Consider the following 23,994-nt stretch of genomic DNA (forward strand, 5'->3'; position numbering starts at 1 on the left):
CAAACTCAATAAAAGAAAAAGGACATACAAGGTTTTTCTTACTATCAATTCTTAGCAGGGGGCATATTTTTTGAAAAATTCGCACGCTTATAAACTAACCAAAACTGCTCTCTTTCAAGCATTTTCCGAACGTAAATCAGTACTTCGTTTTTTTTTTTTTTCAATCACCTTTTTTATCAGCCGCGCTTATATGTATTCAATGAAGTGTTAACTCCAATTGTCGAAGAAATTTTAAAAAAAACTTTTTTCCAGGAAACTCTGAGATTTTCTAGAATCATCTATAAAGAATATTTTCGTAAATTGTTATGAATCTCAAAAATTTCCATTAAGATATAACCCTGTTTAATTCTGATTTTAAATTTCTCAATTGATGAGCTAAGTTTGTTTATTAATTTTTGCAATAATTCCGATTAGCAACCATCATGTGGGATGAAGTGCAAACATGTTCACATCGATGATCAGCACCCATTTTTATGATTTCATTGATTAGCCAGAGGAGTCGGCGTTAAGGCATGATAAAGAGAAAAAAAAACGCCCACAACTAAGCTCAAGTTCAATGTTATCGTTTTTCTTTAATATATTTTTTTCGGTTTGCTCTTCCAAAAGGCACGCTTTTCTCGACGATAAGAAAAGGGAGCCCCATCATAATCGTCGGCCTGGCTAGACACGCAGGGCCCCACGATTGCGATTCGAATCCGACAGCCGAACGGCGCCACACTTGACGGATTCCATTCGATAAGTCTATATATAAAAGCCGTCCCCGGCCAATCTTCCTACCAGTCCGTTTGAATCCGGTAGCCCGACTGGGTTTTTCGCACGATGAAATTCGTAGTCGCTGAGCGCGTCGTGCTATTGTTAAGCCTTACTGTAAGTGTGTGTGTGTCATCCTTATTCTAGAAAATGTTTAGAATGCGTCCTTTTTTCGTGATTGTGTGGGTTGAATGGGTTTTGTGAGAATCGATCCTAAAGACTGCTGAATACTAGAAGATTTTCATTTGGGACAACAAAAACTAGTGTTTTAAGGACTGTAATCAAAGGACTTTGTTGAGTGATGATCAAGTGCAAGTTTTTAGACTGTGTTTGTGTGATGATTTCTAATTGTGATTTTACGTTTGTTCTTTCCCTGTCTCCTGTATAAAAAAAAAAATCCCGCGTTCTCCTCTAGTACTTAGTGTGTGAAATTGCCGCCGAGAGCAGCGACAGCAAAAGTGGCCACCACAAACATCTCCATCATCAGCATCCGCAGCATAAAGGAAAAAGGCACGATGAGGAAAATCCAACAGAACAGGTTTACTATGTTGACCAAATAGCATCTGATTCTGAGATAACTCCCTGGACCTCGAATAGGATATTCGCCAAAACCACCGGTAAGTTTTTTTTCACGGACGGATGTTCTTTGTGGTCTCCGGAAGAAACAGTCACGCAATCTCGTGATGGGAATGGGAATGGGAAAAGCATTCTTTCGGGTACCTATACATAATTCGCAATCAACATGAACGATAAGTGACAATAAGTGTCTTTGTTTATTTTATGAACTAATTGAAAAACAGTGTTAAATTGTACACACGTAACATAGAAAACAAAGTATGAGTGTTTTTATGTGCTTTTCATAAATGAGTGAATTGAGATTAAAGACTGTTCTGAAAATTATTAAGACACTGTGTTTCTTAAATAAAAGAAACAATGTTTTTTAAATACTTTTATGCTCAAACTACTGCAAAACAGTGCTTTCTTTTAATCTGTAATTAATTCAGTATTAGTTTTTGTAGGGTAGGCGAGTTCTCTTACTTATCTCCTCACACTTCCCATCAGCTTCTACACAGTGCTTTCTCCGACTATTTATACCACTTTCGGTTAATCTTTCTTGAATTTTTCAAACACTGTCAACTTGTTTCATGTATTTCCTCAGATTTGATTTGATCAAAGCCTAACAATTTCGATTGGACGAATCTCTGGACAGTATGATGGGTTCATGTATTTCAATAAACAATTGACCTTTTTGACTTCATACCATTTTAATGCATCCTTAGAGTCGTAGCAGGAAGCGAGGTCAGACCAAAAGATTGTAGGATTGTTATGTTGTTTGATTAAGAGTAGCAACCTTGCATGCAGAAACATCCTTTCCCTTCGATGTGGTATAAAATTGTGGTTCAGGCAGAGTTTTATAGTTGAGTTTAATGTAGGTTTCATCAACCATGATAACACAGTCCGTTATCTTGGTCAGAAGTTTGTCGTAGAGTTTCCGAGCCCTGAGTTTCACGGATTTAGCCTGTTTGTTACTCCTTTTTGGCTGTTTTTGCTTCCGCCAATTCTCTCATTGGCACGCATAACGCAATTAGCGGCTTCCGCTTAGGTTCAAAATGCTTTAAATCACAGCAAATCCAATGAAAGCGTCACAATATGAGCTTCGGATGAAGAAGTAGAATTTGGTATTCCGACGCTATCTTGAAAAACAAGATGGCGGCTTCCACTGCACTTTAAAATGCCGTAAATCTCTGAAAATTGTATGAAACTCCCACAATATGGGTATTGGGTGAAAGGGCTAAACGGGAAGAAGATGAATTTTGCTTTCTGACGCCATCTTGAAATCAAAGATGGCAGTTCCCGCTTAACTTGAACATGCTGTAAATCACTAAAAATCGCATGAAATTTTAATGAGATTTTCAATCATTTACAGCATTTGAAAGATCAGTCACAATCTTGGGTGTCGTCAGATAGTGAAATTTGACTTCTACTAGTTTAGCCCTTTCACACAATACCTATACTGTGGAGGTTTCATGTGATTTTTAGTCGTTAACAGGATTTCAGAGTTAACACGTTCGTCGCCACGTCACCCATATTTGGCAGACGGGTGTATTTCCTGGGGGGCCCCGTCACATCAAAAAGCAGGTGACGCTATCTTACTGGAGTTTACCGCTCAGCTCCGCCACACGTTTCAAATATGGGAGTTCTCCCTCTTTGATTTCTCTCTCTGAAAATTTCTTTGGGCCCGGCTAGCAAAACTACCAAAATGAGCGTGGCGACGAACGTGTTAATTGGGAGCTGCCATCTTGGATTTCATGATAGCGTCAGAAAGTGACATTCGACTTCTAGTTTAGCCCTTTCACCCAATAACCATGTGGGAGTTTAATGTGATTTTCAGTGATAAACAGCGTTTTAAACTTAAGCGGAAGCTGCTTTTTGGATTTGAAGATTCCAAAATTCGACATCTTCTCTCGAGCCCTTTCACCTACTGACAATATTGTAAAAGTTTCATATGGTTTTCAGTCATTTACAACATTTTGAAATTCAGTAGAAGCCGCCATCTTGGATTTCAAGAAGTCGCGAAATTCGACTTCTTCTAGTTTAGCCCTTTTATCCACTATCCATATTGAACTGGTTTCATAAGATTTTCAGTGGTTAACAGCATTTCAAACTTAAGCGGAAGGCACCATCTTGGATTTCAAGATGACGGCAGAAAGGGAAGCTCGACATATTCTAGTTTATCCCTTGCTTTCACCTAATATCCATATTTTGAGGATTTCATACGATTTTTATCCATTTACAGCAGTTTAAAGTTCAGCGGAGGCTTCCATCTTGGAAATAAATAAGGGATTGGACTTTCACATCTAATCCCTTTTTTATTTCATTTGAAAAGTCTGTCCTCATTTACTGTTCTAATTATGGCTTGCGAGAGAAACGTCAAATTTTAAGCAATCGAAAGATTCCTTTTAATTCAACCACGGTAAATGAAAAATTAAATGAATTAAAAGGAATCTTTCGATTGCTTTGATTCAGTTGAATCATTCAACCAAGTAGGCTCATACCACAACAGAGTCAAATTTTAGCTAATTATCCGTTAGAAAACTAACGCCATGATGGTTGCAAAATTGAAGGGCACAAAATAACGCCAAGTTAATGGATCACAATGTCAAGTATTTGAAAGTATTTTTTCATTCCTATTTTCAATTAATTCTTCTTAATGCCATGTTTTATAAAAGCTTTGGTGATAAAAATTTTACAGCATAATGATTCTGTTGAAGATTCTATACTTCACTAGAACTCTAATAAAGCTAAAATCTGGGTAATTGACTAACATGATGACGTTTCTAGAACAGGGCCAATTAGCCAGACTTTAGCTTTATTAGAGTTCTGGTGAAGTATAGAATGCGCTTTAGCTTTTTATGAAGAATAATGCTATAGCTCTAACGAAGTTGTATCGACCATAATAAAACTAAAGTTGTTACTTGAGGAGTAAGTTGATTCTTCACTTTTTAAATGACGGTTATTTTATTGTGAATTTATAATTTTCGGAACAGTTTTTCACTTTTTCTCATAAGGCAGTAAAATTAACATTGCTAGTTTTTCCAACTTTTTAGTAATCCATGAAGGATTTAATAAATGATTTACTATTGTTTAATGTGTTAATCTGTCTTTCAGTTATCACAGAAATCTGTTTCATTTTTCAAAATGATGTTTTAAAGGAAATAAAGGATTCGATAAATATGTTTATTAAAAGCCTGCCGTTCCAAGCACTGTCCCAGATTGGAAAACGTATCATCAAGAAAAATGTATCATCAAGAAAAATGTTAATGAAATCTCGAGCAGACTTTCACGGTAAAATTTTCCATCATTTTGCCCAAATAAAGGCGATACGAAGCCAAAACTTGGGTCTCACTTTTCATATATGGATACCACATTCATGCTAAGTGTTGGTTTCAGTGAAGCCTTAATTATTACAAGTTCAGCCACCCTTTAAAAAGTTGTTTAAGAGCATAACGATGCCACTTTTTTGTCACTCTAATACATCCAAAATCTGATATCATTTTACTCTCAAAAGTATTTTGTAAAAACTATCTAAATAACCGCAATTCCAAACGCATAGAAAAAAGATCGTTTAAAATGTCGTCTGAAGTCAGTTTAGATCGGATATGATAGAAAGTCCGCCATGTTTGTAAATTTTGAAATGATTTTTGCTCTCGCGCGAGCTTCAAGTGAGAAAATCATCGTCATGTTCTCTCCATCTATGCATCCAGATCAGCAATGCCACAGAAAGAGAAGCAATTAACAATTAATGTGAATTAATAGTTATAATTGACTGTTTTTTATATGGAACTTTTGAAAAAATAGCGAACTTTGAATATTCTTTCAAAAACTTTGTTTAAAGCTTCGAAAAAAATCGGTATTTATACCGATTTTTGAAATTGTATACCGAATACCGATTTTTTCGAGCTTGAAAATACCGTTTTAATGTGGCATCGCTGATCCAGATGGCTTAAAATCAGTTGGGAATTGAGTGATATTGACCAATAAGAGAATTGGAAAATATTATTGCTGACTACGTCTGACTCTATGAGAGCAAAATCTTGCGCTCTCTTAAATTCTTCCGATAGGTACGAATAATGTGTCGGATAGCGATAGCGGCCAATTGGTGTAGTTTTCGTCGTTTTAGAAAGAAATGAAATTTAATACAACTTTGGTAGATAAATGCCGTGTCTTTTTAACTTTCATACGATTATTCTATAATGTAAACTGAGCGAAATAAGAATAGTACCACTTTGTGTTTTGCTTGTTAAAATATGATTGACTGAAAATCACGAGAATTTTCTTCTACAGTTTGATCTGAATTGTTTAACGGATGAATCAAGCATACGTTTTTTGGACGTAGCAATTTGCGTTGAGGACCAAAATGCATTTTTTGATCGTTCCACTCTTTATAAAATTTGCAAAAATCACTGCTTCGGCTTTAACTTGAGTTATTGAAGGCCATTTGATAAAAGTCTCCTTTAAATGCTCTGTAAATCACAAGTTGCTATGCTACCAAAAAAGTAATAAGGTGCTAAAATGAGATTTCAAAAGGGAAATTTTTAACTAAATTTTTAGAACAATCGGTTTCCAATTGTTCAAGATAGATAAGATAGAAACAGTATTTTCGCAGATTTGCTAGAACAAGTACAGGTCAACCGACCTCTTGAAGCCTCTTGACCAATTAAACTTAAACTTTGTTAGAGACCTTGAGGCCAAAACAACTCCATAACCTTTTTGCCTTTCTTACAGAAAGGTATAGTTATCGGTCGATTTGGGAAATCCTTAATTATGGGTCTTAGATATACCTTTATAGGTACCTATCGAATCAGCTCGACGAGTTCAGACGATGTCAGTGTATTTGTATGTATTGGTGTGATTTTTTTATAAACTTTGTCACTACGTTTTTGCGAAACTGGGAAGTACAATAAAAATGATTTTTGTCTTAAAAAATTTGATTTTTTTCCCTCTTCAATGTATAAAAGAAAGAAAAAAAAACAAAATAGTTTGAAAAATAAATTTTCATAGTAATTATCATCAAATCATCACTCCAAAAAACGTGTCAATTCGGCTTGCTAGCCACAACCAGCAATCACTAAAATCAAGATTATCGTATATATGACGTCAAATTATACGTGACGTCATAGATACGCGCTTGCTATCTAAAAGTATGAACCTGTCGATGTGTGGAAGGGAGAACAGACAGGCTTCGCTCCCACTCAGGTTTGATGTCATCGTGACAGAAACCGTGTGGGAGAAAGACGACAGTTCAAAATTTCCCGGCCAAAGGTTGTATATAATTTTTTCATTTAAATGGTTCAGTTTGAAACCGAACCATTTCAAAAAATTTCGGAACCGAAGCTCCGAAATATTTAACATAAAAATGGTTTTCACCAAGGGGTACGACCCCAAAATTAATGAAGTCGTTGATGAGTACGTCGTGCCCACACTGCATGGTACGAATGTGATTGATACTTCAGGTTGCTCTGTGAAGGACAAAACGACGAAGGGGCGCGTGTGGGAGAACGAAGCACACCATATTAATTTCTTCACACGCTCATTTTCATTAACCATTTTATATGGTTACTTAATTAATTTTTTAATATTGTTGCTTTTGAATGAATTTTTGGAAAAACTGCAATCATGATGGTAGTTCTCATGTAAAAAATATTAAAAGGTTAAAAAAGTTGACATTGAGATATTTTTCCATTCGTTGCCATTTTCAAAGTGAAGAGCACGCACGTTGCCATTTTGAAGAAGCACGCATTTTATCGAGGAGTGAAAAAACATCGTTTTCGAAGCTCATTGAAGAGAAAACATTTTAACCAAGTTGGGCCATAGTGGTCTTAGGCATAAGTCGTGTCGTGTAATATATGCACGCTCCTTTATTTTAACTCAAAATTAAGTACGACCGATGTTCAAAACATTGTTCGATTTTATGAACTTAAAGTTAAGCACTCTTTTTCCTCCTTGTGATGGTTTAAAACGGAATTCGAACTGCGAATTCAAAATTCATCCTTTTTTTTCCTTCGGCGAGGGAGCAAAGCTGAGTTCGACCTTATGAACTAAAAATTGAACTCTCTTTGTTGGACTGAAAACACTTAGCGAGTTCAGTTTGAACCGGAACAGAAACCAACGAACACGTCGCAAAATTTTGTCGTTCCGGAACAATTACCGGAAGACTATGAAGGAACTTCATAACGGAATGCATGCTCACCGTGTCAGCGTAAAATTCTGTCCGTCATTGTTATCATACGGTGAGCGGCTTGGAATGTCCGGAAACTTCCGGATGTTGTGTACTTCCCGTAGGAAGTAACATCCGGAAGTTTTCTTTGACCGGGAGTGTCAAAACTTTTCACCGCTCCGTAATTGTACCGGATGCAATGCAATGTACCGGAACAGCAACATCTGGGTACAATAAATTTTTTTCATCCTTTAATTCCCTGAAAAAAAAGCTACCCTCGAAAAAAAGGATAAATTCGAGTGAGGCTGCCGAACTTAGTATTGAGTATGCCTATCAGAACTTAGTTTTGCTATTGCCCAGTTGAACTCAAAGTTGAGGGCTGCCACCGAAGTGCTGTTTTGAACCAAAACTACTTAATTTTGAGTTTAAAAAAAGGAGCGTGAGTGCAAACAAAATAAAAATAACACTTTCTACGACAATACGACGGGTCGAATCCTTCAGGCATCTGGATGAAAAACATCATTTTCGGCAATCTAGTCTGCTGTCTGGATGTCTTCACCGAAATCGAACGTAAGTACATCAAATATTTATTAATGGTTCACATTCATGGTTTACAACACATTCCTTTTTCTATTTGTAGGATTATCTTGTTCGCTTTCAGCCAAGAAACAATCATTATCAGCTGCAAGCCTCTCCGGCACAGTCTAGTGAAGCCTCCCTGAAAGAGGCTCGATCTACCTTCATTCAACATCGCTCGCAGGCTTCCGAACAGGCACAGGACAAGAAATGCAGACTGGGTTGCAACATACAACACGGTGGCGAAGTGGTGCTAGAATTTATCGATTACAAGGCCCACTAGCGAGAGGATTGTGTTCGTTAGGTTCCATCCGAATGATGGGGAAAAGCTGTACCAGTAAAGGACGAATCACTCGATCTACTCCCGGGCGAAGCGGACAGTATCTTCAGCTACGAAAGCCTGCCGAAGAAGCACTAGTAAAAGTACATGTACGCAGCTCGATTTGTACAGATAGTCCGGGTGATGACCCCGAACGACTACAGCGATCGGGCCAAGTTCCAGCTGATGGAAGCACACAAAAATTCGAAGCATGTTTTCGTAGTGGTAAAAATGTATTGAAAAATTAAATGAAAATTTAATTCTAAATTAATTTGATTTTTGATTTTGATTTTTACAGGGACAAAAATTGTAATATCCAATCATGAAAGAACGAACAGATAGCAACGGATCTACATTGAAATCTCCGGAATGAGCTCTGCTTGCGAACGGCCGTACCAGTGACGTGCTGTATTCAAAATAATCATGACAGCGCCAATTTTCTCGACATTCAGTTCTCTTTTAGTGGCTCCGGAGGATCAGCCTTTGAAGTTGAACCGGTTCTTGATATTGTATTCGTTATTTTATATTCGCCTTGATAATTGATTCTGACCATTACACCTATGCGTGTAGACCAGGCCGACATTTCATTTACTAAACTAAAAATTGTAAAAATGAACATAGATACAAATTTAAAAATATATTTAACCGATCATTGGACTCTATGTTAGAATCATTGATACTCTATTCTCGCTGTCTTTACTTCATAGGTTACCAAGAGCAATCGTTGAATTATTTGAAACATATGGTTGGGAACCTATTTTTATATAGTAATCATTAATTATAAATTCATGTTCTCAATTGATTTTGAAAATATATTTAACCCATCTTTGGACTCTATACTGGAATCGTTGATACTCTATTCTCGCCGTCTTCACTCAATAGGTTACCCAGAGCAATCGTTGAATTTTTGAAACATATGTTTGGGGACCTTTTTTTATATTGTAATTTTTAATTATAAATTCATGTTCCTAATTGATTTTGAAAATATATTTTACTGGTCATTGGACTGTTCCCAGAGTAAACGTTGAGTTATTTGAAAGAATGGTTGGGGACCTTTTTTTTATATTGTAATCTTTAATTTTGATTTTGAAAATATATTTTACCCATCATTGGACTCTATGTTAGAATCATTGATATTCTCGCTGTCTGCAATCCATTGGTTACCAAGAGCAATCGTTGAATTATTTGAAACATATGGTTGGGGACCTTTTTTTTTATATAGTAATCTTTAATTATAAATTCATATTCCTAATTGATTTTGAAAATATATTTAACCCATCTTTGGACTCTTTTTTTATATTGTAATCTTTAATTTTGATTTTGAAAATATATTTTACCCATCATTGGACTCTATGTTAGAATCATTGATATTCTCGCTGTCTGCAATCCATTGGTTACCAAGAGCAATCGTTGAATTATTTGAAACATATGGTTGGGGACCTTTTTTTTTATATAGTAATCTTTAATTATAAATTCATATTCCTAATTGATTTTGAAAATATATTTAACCCATCTTTGGACTCTATATTGGAATCGTTGATACTCTATTCTCGCCGTCTTCACTCAATAGGTTACCCAGAGCAATCGTTGAATTTTTGAAACATATAGTTGGGGACCTTTTTTTATTTTATATTGTAATTTTTAATTATAAATTCATGTTCCTAATTGATTTTGAAAATATATTTTACTGGTCATTGGACTGTTCCCAGAGTAAACGTTGAGTTTTTTGAAAGAATGGTTGGGGACCTTTTTTTTGCCTTTCTTACAGAAAGGTATAGTTATCGGTCGATTTGGGAGATCCTTAATTATGGGTCTTAGATATACCTTTATAGGTACCTATCGAATCAGCTCGACGAGTTCAGACGATGTCAGTGTATTTGTGTGTGCTGGTGTGATTTTTTGTTAACATTGTCCACACGTTTTTGCGAAACTGGGAAGTACAATAAAAATGATTTTTGTCTTAAAAAATTTGATTTTTTTCCCTCTTCAATGTATAAAAGAAAGAAAAAAAAACAAAATAGTTTGAAAAAAAAAATTTCATAGCAATTATCATCAAATCATCACTCCAAAAACGTGTCAATTTGGCTGGCTAGCCACAACCAGCAATCACTAAAATCAAGATTATCGTATATATGACGTCATATTTTACATGACGTCATTTACACGATGGGCGCGCTCACTACCTTACCCAATCGATGCGTTCAAGTGAGGAACGACACCTTTCACTCCCACTCAGAATTGCTACCTTCAAAATAACCTTGTAGAAGGAAGAAACCCTTTAGGAAGTCATTTTATTTTATATATAGTTTCTGGTTCAGCTTTACGCCGAACCATTTCAAAACATTTGAAGTCAAGCTCCAAATAATTATATTTGTCTATGGTTTTACCAAGGGGTACAATCCCGAATTAATAAGAATCAGTCATGAGTACTTCTGGCCAACATCGCATGGTACGAAAGCGATTGTTGGCCATCGATGTTTCGCTCAACGCTATATTCGCAAGCAAAGGTTGCTCTGTGAAGAAGATAACGACGAAGGGACGCGTGCGGGCGGACGAAGCAAACCATCTCAATTTCTCTCACACGCTTATTTTTTATTAACCATTTTATATGCTTTTTTAATTTATAATCTAAAATGTTTTGATATGGTTACTTTTGAACGATTTTTTCTCGTATAAATTTCAACCATGATGGTAATTCTCATGTTAAAATTTAAAAAAAAAGTTTAATATTGTATTCTTTTAATTTATATTCATGTTCTGATTGATTTTGGTCGGTATGTTTTTTTAAAGATCAATAATTAAGAAAGTGTACAGACCAGCCAGATATACCACCACAACATAGTATTGGGTAGGAAGAGTGAAATTCACTGCATCAATTTTACATCAAATTTATTACCTTTCCGCAGAAAACAGCCATTTTTGAAAATAATTGTAACCTTTTAAATAAAAACTTTCAAGAATAAATTTCATGTAACTATATAGTCAGTTTATTAGAAGATAAATTTAAGTTTTCTAAGTTAGTGGCACCATATTGAAAAGCATAAGCTTGGTTACCTTATGCCAGTCCACCAATATTTGTAAAAATAACGTCTTGAATTATATAAAAATGTAATTCCATGAGAACTATAACATATTTGATTCTGTCATTTTGACTATTTGAAAGTTTCCAACTAGTTCCACATGTAGGGTGAATTGGTGAACGATGGCTCTTTAGAGGTTACACAAAGCAAACGTTGAATTATTATTAACACATTGTTGGAGACCTTTGAGATATTCAAGCTTTGTTTCACGCGCAAAAATGCATTGTAATTATAACCAAATTTTGACCAACAACAAACCAAATTTTGGCTTATGAAAGACAACAAAATGTTTGGATGATTTGCACAAGTATTATTTTTATTTTCACATATCGGTTTAGTTAATCAAATTAAGTTAATTCATCAAACACCCATTTTTAAATGAATCGTAGTTGTTAGAATTTGGGTAAGATTAAATTATCAAAATTTGGTTCAAAATAAGAAAATGATTGTGGTTATAACGAGTTTGTAATGATATGATGGGTAATGATATATATGCCTTGAACGTCAGTATGATAGTGAATACCAGAAAGACCAACAGATTGATCCACATTTCAAACTGCGTTATTCAGATCTATCTGACCACAACGACCAGCTTGAAGGAGGTCTTAATTTCTTCATTATCGGACATTTTGCGTCTGCTGTTAGCCAACTTGTTAGCCCCCTCAATCGGGCTACTGCTACTGGTCACTTCATTTTAAAGGCCTTCCTGCTCGATGATCGTATCCGACATCCGTTCATTTGCTTCCGTTTTCCTAAAGTCTTCGACATCTTTGGTTGGAGATCGTCTGGAAAAGGGGTATCAAATGTTTTTCGACTAATTTCAAGCAAAAAAGTTTCAAACTTCTTACCGCTAACTGTTATGGTAAAAGTGTTTCGAATTCTAACGCACCCAGGTATTCCGCCTCTACCATGGTCGTCTGTTAACATCGTCGTCTGTCATTTTGTCGCTCAGAGAAAAAATGAACCTCTGTGACTTGCAAGTACATCTGGAAAGTCACTTCAGGTTTGGCTCCCACCTGTCATGCTGGGATTTCTTTCCGGTACAATATTCAAACTTTAGTAGTATCAAAAACTTAAGAAATTCTTGCTGAAAAAATAATTATCATACATGGTGCTGGTTGTGGATGAAATAGCCTACCAACATTTTTCTACCGGATTCAAATCAGTCGTCCCCGTTTGGTAATCTGCATTGGGCTGTTTTGTATATTCTGCCAACTGCTTAATAGGTTTTAGTTTTTACTTGGCTTTTGACGATACTTTTCTAGCCACAGAAATAAGCTCTTTGCTTTTTTTATTTGCGTGCTCACAAATTTGCGTTGTTGCCAAAAAATTTTATACTGCCAATCGTGTTACTCGTTCATTGTTAACTTTTTTTGATCGTGCATATTCGAGAGTAACGTTTAGCATTAATTTGTTTATTTTTAATGTTCACTTGGCTGAGCGTGCATATTCGAGAGTAACGCATGTAACGTGTTTACGTTTTGAAGAAAACATCAAAGTCCTGCATCACTAAACAGATTCATCTTTCGTCAAAATTGTCCGCGTTTGCCACAACAACCAGCAACCGGGAGAGCCACAGGAACAACTGAACTGAATGCCGACAAGATACTTGAAACTTTTGGGACAACGATCAATCAGAAGGCCCCCAACGAGCCCTGCAAAGCACTCACCGATCTATGGTTCCAGCAGCTCAGCAACTTCTGCCGTTAACGATCCAGTGGTCCTTCCCCTTGTGGGCGCAATAACAATCAACCGTGCATCACACTGGACTGCCGCTCCTCGCTCACACAGCACCTCAGGCATGTCACACACAGCGCGGAGTATGTCCAGTTTCTCCACAAAATCAGCAGACCTCTGTTCATCTGTACGCCAAACAACCACAAGGCGGCTGCACCGCACCTGTGCGAAGTATGACCAGGAAACTGAACTCAGCTGCACCACAATGTTTTTCCAATACGCAACCACTGTCGGTTCGTTCAGTATCCACATATTGGCATGCCCCAATCCAACAAAAAAACTTAACGGTCCCTGTAGTAAATTCCCAAGCACTCAACCCTCCAAGTTTACAACATCATTCCGTGCAGCACTGGATCACAAGGAGGCATGATAAACCAAGGTTCCCCCTGCTATTCCTGAATCGAAAAGGAATGCTCAATTCTGCGCTCGAAGGACTCGGCTGTAACAACTCTTCGAACTGCGCCATTCCGTGATGACAAGTGTAACAAACCCAGTTCTGCTATACACTTAACCTTCAACAGAACCAGATCAAGCTGCACTTGACTCCCAGTCATACCATGAAATTACAATGACATTTTTGGACAAAAGATACCACTGGTCAAATGATGAGCTCGAACTATCTATTCTTGAGTTAATTAATTGATGTTTTTATATTGTAATCTTTAATTTTATACTCATGTTCCTAATTGATTTTTAAAATATATTTTACTGATCATTGGACTCTATGCTAGAATTATTGATACTCTATTCTCGCTGTCTTCACTCCAACGTTTGTTCCCAGAGCAAACGTAAAATTATTTGAAACACATGGTTGGAGACCTTTTTTATACTGTAATCTTTAATTTTATATTCATGTTCTTAATCGATTTGAAAATATATTTGATCGATTTTTGTACTCTGTTAAAATCATTGATACTCTATTCTCGCTGTCTTCACTCCAAAGAGAAATCGTTTAATTATTTGAAACATATGGTTTGGGACCTTTTTTATACTGTAATCTTTAATAAAAAATTCATGTTTCTAATTGATTTTGAAAATATACAATATACGGCTGGGGCTGAGTAAATGGCCTGAGCTTTGTACAAACAGCACCATACACCATGCCGCAGAGGGTGGTTTGCACAAAATATTTCGATCTGGACGATTTTACTCAAACCGTTTGCGCGCTCATTCAAGCAGTGCCATACCTCCTGCTAGTCAGTTAATGGTCCTAGTAAATCATTTGCAGTGTTTCATGGTAAATTTATTTGTTCAAAAACGTTTTTGAGTATGTTGACACTAATCACCAAGCAACGAGTAATTTCAAGTAAACATATTTAGTTTCAATTACTCATACCAATACATTCGATTACCATTCGAATTTTGATTTCTCCAATTGTTCGCTTAATTTAACATTGTGAAACGAATTCAAATCCATACGCAGAATACAAATTCAATTTACATTTTATAATTCATAATTTGGATTCAAAAACCAGCATCTAAATAGAATTCAAATTTGAATGCAGACTCACAATTCAGAATCACAGTTCAATTTAAAAAAATCATCATTCAGTTCAAAATAATATTAATATAATAATATCAGATTCAAATCTGTTTTTGGAATTGTAATTCACAGTTGTGAATTCAAGTTCTGGTTTAGGATTCAAATTGTACATATTTCTGATAACAAATAGAATAATTGAGGCCCTCAGGATCAGAGGGGTGCAAGTGCCAAAAAAATCAGTTTTGAGTTGAGTATACCTAACGATTCCTTATGTTGCAATGTCCATCCGGTGCAAAACTCAGATTTTTTATAATTTTTTTAACACTTGTTTGATTGAATTAAAACTGCTCGAATTCGAAAAATATATGAAAACTCGAGCAACTTCACAACTTTGAAGCGCGTTTTCTCGAAACTTTCATTTAGGCACTTGTACCCCTCTGATCCCAAGCGCCTTAATTTGAATTTAGAATTTACCTCTACATATTATAATATCATGGGGCTAATTCATGAGATTTTATGATTTTATATTAAAATGAACGGGTTTCAAATTACATTTTCTGTTTTTAGAATTATATATTTGATTCCTATCTTTTCATGTTGTAGCTGCAGAAACAGATTCAAATGATTTTTAAATTGTGTAATCTAATCGAATCCGTTGATAATTTCAAAAGATCACTTGTTTTAATTTTGTGTCAATATCAGTTGCCCGACCTATAACGGGTTTCGACGAACGGAGCTTTAAGCTCGCGAGAATAAAGAGGCTACTTTGTACGTCCCGCAAGTCCAAATCAAGCTTTTCAGTCCGGATTTATAATGTTTCGGACAGATATCACATACTCGCGTATGTCGGCAAAGTTGCGGGCAGTAAACTGACACTGTACAGCTATCACTTATGCAACATGTTGTCATATTGTCTGTACATCTGTAAATCTCATGTCTCGTCGGGGTGAATGATGCTCGTTTGCCCCTGGTCCGCTGTATGGCCGTAAATTGCCACTGCTACCCCTTTCCCTGGTCAATATTTACTAGGCTTCGGGTGGCTGGTGGCAATGGTAGTTACAGTTGAGGCTCATTTTTGGTGCGGCTGACGACTGCGCAGTCAGAACAGGTGTGTCTGACTGTGTTGTTGTGGCTTGCTAATAACTCCTAACGGAGGCAAAATTAGAAAGAATTAGAATATTGTAACTGAATGAAGTTCTGGTGAATGCTCAATGGTGCCGTGAAGACGATTGATGGGTGATCACGTTGCCAGGGATCCTCAGGTTAATGAAAGTTCAGGATGCCGCGTCACGATTTGGCGTGGCTAGGCTGTCTGCTGGCAGTAAAGAAACGACTACATCTCTGATGAAATGCTGGACGACCAGTGTGTGGCGGGAGTTTGATATCATATCATGAGAGAATTATTCTCTAACATTATTACAACAAAAACAACTTTCTAAAAGCGCAATTTCAATTCAAAGTAACATTTCCATTAGTCGTTGAAATCGTATGTTTTTATAAACTGTTTTATATTTACATATACTTTAAAAATTTCTGTGTAGATTTCATACATCATAGAATTGGAAATTCAAAACCGTTTTGTTTATATAACCTTTCGAATTTTTTTCTGCGTGAACATAATTTTTTATCGGCAGTATGATAAGAGGGTTTGTAATCAGGAACAAAGATTCAGGTTCAAAATTTAAATTCAGATAACAGATTCAGGATTCAGATTTAGAATTCATGTTCAGAATCTAGATTCAGAATAAAATCGAACTTGGTTCCTGCAACTGTTTGCTTCTTACTCTGTTAAAGAATTTAATTCATATTTACAATTTAGAATCGGGATACAAAATTCAGAATTACCATTAGATGCAGACGCATAATTCAGAGTCACAGTCAAAATTCAAAAATCATCATCAATCCCGAATTTATATAAAAATGCATGAATTGAAATCCAAATGCATTTTAGTCATTTAGCATCAAAACTAAAATTTCGATTATCCAAATTTCCCCCCTATGGTAATATTTAAAATTTTAAAGTCGATTTTTGACAAAAACAGTTTTCGAAACAACATCACTTTGGTTGAATTTCATGAGCAAAAAGTGGTTTCTCGTATTTCTCGTTTCGAATCAACTACTAGATTTGCCATTTGGAAATGTTACGCGAGATTTGCAAACATATCAATCGCCCACTCTTTCAAGCAAAAGCATGAATACACGCTAGAGCGAAAGCTATTTTATTTGGGAAGCAAGAAGGAGAGAACACCGAAACAAACCAAGTTATAGAAAATCGTATCGACTTTGAGAAAACGAAGTCTGGCGTGCGGAAAGGAAAATAAAAACAACGAAACAAATCTGGTTAAGTTGGCAGCTTCACCTGCATAACCTAATTAAACAGTTGGTATTTTCTAGCCGTGCTCCACCGATTGGCCACCAGCAACGAGCTGTTCGAAATTGGAAAAAACATCAAAAAAGGGGTTGAAACCGTGAGTATTTATTGGAACCAAATTTATATTTATTCCTGAACGGAAACTCTTTCTCTGACAGGACCCCTTCTTTTGATCGGTCTATTTTGAGCTCTCGAGATTCACCTTGTGCACTTTCGGTTCCGATATCCAAGAGGGCAACTCGCCACTTCCCTGTTGACTGAAAGCACATTCAGACGCCGCTACCAAGGAAAGCAAGTTTCGGCGCCCTCTTCCGGAGCACCCATAGATCGGAACGCCAGCAGGACCCTGGTGCTTACATGTTTGTGCCGATCTAAAGGAGTGAGCCATTCGAAAACCTTCCAAGTCACCGGCCACCGCCTTTCATTCGCTGAGGGCACAACTGCCGGTTTTTTCGTATCTACTGGTGGTGGAACACGTTTTTTGAAGTCCCGTTTGTGGGATTAGCAAACTGCAGGAGGACAGTTTCGTTTCCCTAGGATCGATGCGGTGGTTCGAAGTACGAGAAGGGGTCACCGGTGCGGAAATACCCTCTCAATCGCTTGGCCAACAGATGACAAGGGAATGGAACACCAGAGATAGTCCACAGAATGGACAGGAACATCGAACGTCCTTCGGGCGCGCTGAAGTGCGCGGTATTGCAGCTGTTGTCAGCTGTATCACGCGTGCTAAAAGTGAATTGTGGTGTCCAATGTCAATGCCTGAAAGCAGTGTGGAGGACTGGATAGATCTGTCGTACTCAACGGCGGAAGTAACAGCCCACCCGATGTGGGGAGATGATACGGTGCGGCGAAGGGATTGGGCGAGACTCAAACAAGGTCTGCCAGCGCCTAATAAACGCCTGGAAGGTATGCAACCGGAGAACCGAAGCATCTAAGCAGAACCAACCGTAAGTCGTCGTAACTTTTATCAATATTTGGGGAAGAAATGAATGGGTTTGTTTCGCAGTTCGGAACCTATCGATTGAAGTTAATCAACACTTCTGCTCGCAAAAGTTTGTAGATATTTTTCTGTGGCACCGACCAAACCAACCGTTGTTACACATCATTTCTAATTTTTTCAACGTGAACATATATTTATGTCAGCAGTAAAATAAGATGATTTAAAATCGGAAGAAAAACATGAACTTAACATTTCATGTAATATTTAATTTGATGTAACACTCGGTATGATACATTGTAAAAGAATTTAGATTTGGGTTGTTAATAACATGAAACCATTTAACATTACATTACCATAACATCTTACCATAATGGCTTAAAATGGGTAATCACAAGAATTGTACACCGCATTCAATTTATTATTTATAAAAACAAAAATGTTCTGAATCTGTAAGAAAGGCTCTAATCCACTGTTAAGTGTATTAAATCGGGTTTTTTTGAGTGACTTGGAAAATTAAGGAACGTAGGGTGAAGCATCCTAGAACTCCAATATGTGCGATATCTCCAACAATTGCTATTCTAGTTCAGAGAAAAGTTTTCATATTATTTATAGAATTTTTACTTAAGCAAAGCATTCATAAACAGTTATTGTTTTATTCCAAGCAAAAATATTGAATTTCTTAGCGATATGCGAATTTCAATTCACAAATGGCCAGTGATAAATTTAAACTTCCAAGGTCCTGATTACGAAATATATTAGTTCTTATCGGACTAATGAATGTGCAGGTTGTGTTAATAAAGTTTCAATTCTTCTGAGAAAGGGAATCAACGTTTGAATTCAAAAAAAAATCATCACGTTAGGAATTAAGAATTATTCAGCATTTGATTGTTGTCTTTGGTTAAAATTTTTCTCATACACTCATCAAACATATTTCGCACACATGTCTGTGACTGATATCCAATGCAAACAACATTGCCTGTAATAACGTAATATTTTTAATACTAACTTTTATAACTCCCTGTAACATCTCACGAATACCAGAAAATGGTAGACCATCCCACTACATTATCAATGTCTCTCCGGATGACGAGGTCATCATCCATGAGACAGGTGCAACGGCTCGTAAATCCGATCACGAGCCGGAACGAGATCAATCACCGCAGGACTTCGTACAGCAAGCGCTGCGCCTTCGTGAACAGTATATCAAGGGAAATAACGCAAAATCTTCCGCCAACCTTCCGGCAAGTTCGTTCGTCGAGTATACAACCGTAAAGTACGATCACGGACCAAGCAGAACACCCACGTCCGCTGCACCTGCTCATCATGGCAAACCTGTTCAGTCCAAAGTCTCCCATCTTCCGCCGCAGGCAGCGGCAGCTCACCAGATTGCTCCTGTTACTCACAGGCCGAAGCATATAAAAGCGAAGCCGACGAGACTTCCCGGCCACTCCGTTACACCTTACAGTGAAATCGAGCTGCCTGAGGCGGAAACCACCAGTGCCTATCGGAAGGAAGGGCCCAAGGAAGCATCGAAATCACCGAAACACACCATTATCAAACAGCAAGATACCTCCGCATCATCACTCTACATTCAAAAGGTTAAAGGACCAGTAGATCCAGTTTTCTCCAGCTACAACACTCACCACGATACGGGAAGCAGTTTTAAGGAATACCAGCAACTTCCAGTCAACGATAACGCCGAGTCTAGTTCTGTGTTGAATGTTCACAAAGTTAAAGCCCCAACAGATGTGTTTAACAAACACAAACACGCCGTTCATTTCGAAGATGTGGACGAATACTTCGAAAAGAAACACAAGAAACATTCACCACAAGGGGAAACTCGTCACAGACCGAAGCATATAAAAATGCACCATGATCGACCAAAGGCTGAGCAAAACGAAAATTATCCGGAAAAGATTCGGCATACTGTTGAACGTCCTCATCCCTTCGATCGTCAGCCAACTCCAGAGTCATTCCACAAGCATTATCACCCGAAGTCACATGAAACGAAGCCCGAATCAACGTTAGAACCTTATGGCAGGCACCAACATCCAAAACCTCATGAACCGAACAAAGGATCGTTTATTTATGAGTCTCAACCCAGTCCATCGATTGAAACGTACCATTACCAGCCTCCTAAAAGTTATCCACCCGAAGAAGCTATCAAATACAAAGCCCCAAAATATACAACTACTACTCCAGAACCCTACCAGCCATACCAACACATCAAAACAATAACCGGTGACAAATCTAAGCTAACGGATCCCATATTCAAAGATGATCCTTTCCGTCATACTCCGTTACAAAAACCTCATCATATAGAATACACCAGTGAAAAATCTATCGAATACAATCCAGAGCAATTCAAAGATTCTCGTCACATACCATCGAAGTTACACAACGTCGAGATGTTCAAAACCACCAGCCAATCATTTGTTGATTTCGGTGATGCTCATGATTTCTTCAAAGCCGGCCCAACTCGACCGCCCAAATATTACGAAGAACCTTCGAAAGCTCCCAGCTATGCAAAGGTGACAACGTATCCAACCCAAGGCTCTTCCAATTTGCACTCAATGAGTCCTACCGTTGACCCTTACAAAATAAAACCAAGCCCACATCCAGAAATATCAATCAACAGCCATGGCTTCACGAAACCGTTTTCCGCCAGCTTCCCTAAGTTCATCCCAACCAAGATGCCTGAACTCGATGAACCTTCCATGAGTTTCAACAGCATGTTCCCTTCATCGGACCCGATATCCAACTATGTCCCTTCATCCACGCAAGAATCATTCAGTGCTTCTCCTGAGTATCCCAAGTTGTTCTCATTTCCTCCAACCACCTATACTCCGAAGTACGCATCAACTGCTGAACCATTCGAGTTCCAACACATGAACGAATCACCCAAGACGTTTATCAAGTTCAGTGACCCCACACCAACTTCCAAGGTGTACGGATCCATCAACCCTTCGGAGGAAACCTTCAAAACACTCAGCACGAAGATCATCATGAAGCCATCGCCCACTGAATACTCTTTCCCGTCCTACAAAGAAATTACGCCCAAGCCAATGCAAAATCTTTCAACGAGCATCATCTTCAAACCATCCCCGAGTGAAGAACCAAAATCGGAATACTACACCAATCCAGAGCATACCACCTATTACGTGTTTGCTAATGGAACAGAAATCAAGCTAGGAAATGACCCATCAAAGATTCCTCCAGAGTTCCGGATTACAAATAACGATGCCTTGTTCTTGAGCACCAACTATTCCACCAAGCTCGCCGAAGACTTTGCCATGAAATACAATTGGGATCCAATTTCTTCAACAAGCACCAAAGATTCTCCACGGATAGTCAGCCCAGATTCCATTGCAAAAGATACTAAACATCGTCCACACCCCGAATACATCCTCCGAGAGAAGAAAAAGGGAAAACATGTTCTACTGGCTAAGCCAATCAAACCAATCAAAACGGTTACCATCTACCGAAATACCCACCGATCAGCCGATGATACCGATCTAGAGGGAGGCTTTGAACCATCGGACCACTTCAACAAGGAACAGTTTACCAAAGAGCAATTTGGCAAAGATGGGCTTCCACAGATTAGCAACAAGAAGGGAGAAGTCGCTGATGATGATGAAGACTTTTTCTTTGCAAACGGAGAAGTTATTCTGGAGGATGATCCTAGTAAGGCGTCCAAGAAAAATTCGTTCTACATCCCACCGGAAATCAATAACCTTGCTGCCATGAAGCGTCCTGGTCAAATCATGCTTAAAATGGCACCACCAGCGCAACATGGCCACGAACATTTAGGAGATTTGGACATGAGTGCAGAACCTTCTAAGAAACACCAATACTTTATCCTTTACCATATTGAAGATGACAAGAAGAAACACAAACCAACACCACCGACAACCACTACTGCTGCACCGACTCCGCCACCAGTTAAGCAAGAAATCCACTACCATTACAACGAGAAGGAAGACGAAGACGATGCGGTTCATGAGCACTACAACTACCACCACGAGGAAACTATTGAAGATATGCCCGATAACATCCAACATCTATATGTCAACAAAAACTTCGGAAAGCAAAGTTTCCGTCCTAGTGTAGCTCATCCACCGTTCAAATACAAGGACGCTCTTGGTTCTGGAAGTGAAACTTCAGTACGGGTCGTTGAACCGGACCATAAACCAAGCCATGCGGTGGAACTGTCTAAACAGGAGTATATGCGTCAGGTTCAGAGTGCTGTACTCAAATACATGAAAGAACTACAGGATCAAGGCCGCTTACCAGCTTTCGGTTCCCAAGATTCTGACGAAACCTCCAAGAATTTCGAGGAGTTGGACATTTCTGCTCTCATCAATGGCAACAACCTTAAACAAAAGTTCCAAATCGCGGGTCCTACTAAAGTGAGCCTACCAATCAATCCTAGTCATTACAAACCCATGAAGTCAGTGCCAAGTTCTTCCACGTACAAGACTGTAGCCAACATGAAACTGCCTAAAAATACCTACACAGCCGGAAAACCACTGAAAGCTGCTATCGAAAGCCTTCAAGAACAGATGGCTCACAGTGTCGATTTGACGGTAAAAGGAACGAAATCCCCTGTGAAACCCGATCTATCTGCCATCGATGTTGGACAATCGTACCTGCACGGACCAAGCTATGATCCCCCCGCTAAAGCTTCCAACTTTAACAATCCAACCGTCTTGCAGCTGCAACAGACACCAAAAACTAAATTACATTTTAACCAGCAAACGTACCATGACATCAACTCGCTTACTAACGTGAAGGATGCCCAATCTTTGAAGGGAACCCATCACTTCGCTCCGGTCAAGGGCGGTACGGCGAACGTGGGTGCCTCGATTAACTTCGCGGTGTCCAAGGGTGGTGCCCAGGAGGAAGGTTCCAAGCTGGGACCGGAAGCGCTGGATGCCCCCATTCAGATCATCAACGGTATCCCGATCACAAACCCCTATAACATCGATATCAACACGTTAAGGTGAAATTTCGTGAATTTTTTTAAAATTAATAAATTTAAATGTCAATTTAAATTTTATATTCCCCAGGTACATGCTTGGCGGTCTAGCCCAGGCCCAAGCCGAAACGCAACCCCAGCTGAAACAACCGGAGCCAACGTTGAAGTTGAAGGGTTCCAACTGGATGTCCCTGCCAACGCTGGCCAGCCCTTCGCAGGTATTCTCTCCGAATCTGCAATCGTTCCAGCATGGGCCTTCCGAGGCTAGCAACTACAAGTACAACGTCAACTTCGACAGCAACAATTTCAAAATTAAAATTCCCAAAGGTCTGAAAGACGTGAAACCGAAACCGGTGAATGTGGATTCAATCGGTAGTGCTTCGATGAACTACGCAGCCTGGGGTGAACCTCTAAGGCAGAACAGACAGGTCAGTTCCCAGCACCCACATCCACATCACCACCATCCTCAGCAGTCTCCACAGCCGCAGCAGCAGCAACAACAGCAGCAGCTCCGACCAACACGTGAGTTCAACCCTGAATTATTCCTCAACCCTCACTATCCGAACTCGATAATGAAGAAAAAGAACGGTCCCTTGGACCGAAAAGCTCCCGTCAATAGCAAACCTGTGGCCGTTACCAAAGCTAAGAGTAATCTAGACACAAGTCTCCGGCCTCCACCCAGATGAAGGCCCCAGTGTATCAGGGCTTCCCAGTGCCTCTAATACGCTTGAACTCTCACAGCTTTGTTCGTATGAAAGGGTTTGTGTGGCAGTAAGTGATCTTTTGTAGATAGGAACTTTAGAAATATTCGTTAGTATTTAATTGTCTCTACCGTGTAATGTAAGCGTTTATCGACGATTCTATCGCATATTAGAAAATTATTTATTTTAAATTGAATTTTTAATTTATTGGAATCTTTAACAAAAAAAAAAACTCGAAGACTGCTATCGAAGAAAAATTTGCTGTAGAAACAGATGATGCCTGCTTTCGGCGTATCACTCACACACACATACATGTATGATTCTACGAAATAAAAAAAACT

The 23,994-nt window shown here is 38.3% G+C and overlaps 1 protein-coding gene and 1 long non-coding RNA gene across 2 annotated transcripts; both read left to right on the forward strand.

Moving 5' to 3' along the window:
* Positions 1–782: 782 nt before the first annotated feature.
* On the forward strand, positions 783–23,994 carry LOC129751157 (uncharacterized). The gene is made up of 4 exons (XM_055746501.1): positions 783–867; positions 1,166–1,367; positions 19,016–22,976; positions 23,044–23,994. Exons 1-4 carry the CDS (start codon positions 820–822, stop codon positions 23,636–23,638), a joined length of 4,806 nt encoding a protein of 1,601 aa, XP_055602476.1. The 5' UTR covers positions 783–819; the 3' UTR covers positions 23,639–23,994.
* Positions 7,801–9,033, forward strand: LOC129751160 (uncharacterized). Its single transcript, XR_008738624.1, has 3 exons — positions 7,801–8,038; positions 8,109–8,596; positions 8,662–9,033. It is a non-coding gene; the product is annotated as an uncharacterized LOC129751160 (long non-coding RNA).

Source organism: Uranotaenia lowii, chromosome 3, assembly GCF_029784155.1.
Source record: "Uranotaenia lowii strain MFRU-FL chromosome 3, ASM2978415v1, whole genome shotgun sequence".
NCBI classification, from domain to species: Eukaryota; Metazoa; Arthropoda; class Insecta; order Diptera; family Culicidae; genus Uranotaenia; species Uranotaenia lowii.

Coding starts and splice junctions, on each gene's coding strand:
- LOC129751157 (XM_055746501.1), top strand. CDS start 820: ATGAAATTCGTAGTCGCTGAGCGCGTCGTGCTATTGTTAAGCCTTACT. Junction 868..1,165: donor TGCTATTGTTAAGCCTTACT/GTAAGTGTGTGT, acceptor GTTCTCCTCTAG/TACTTAGTGTGTGAAATTGC. Junction 1,368..19,015: donor GATATTCGCCAAAACCACCG/GTAAGTTTTTTT, acceptor CACGAATACCAG/AAAATGGTAGACCATCCCAC.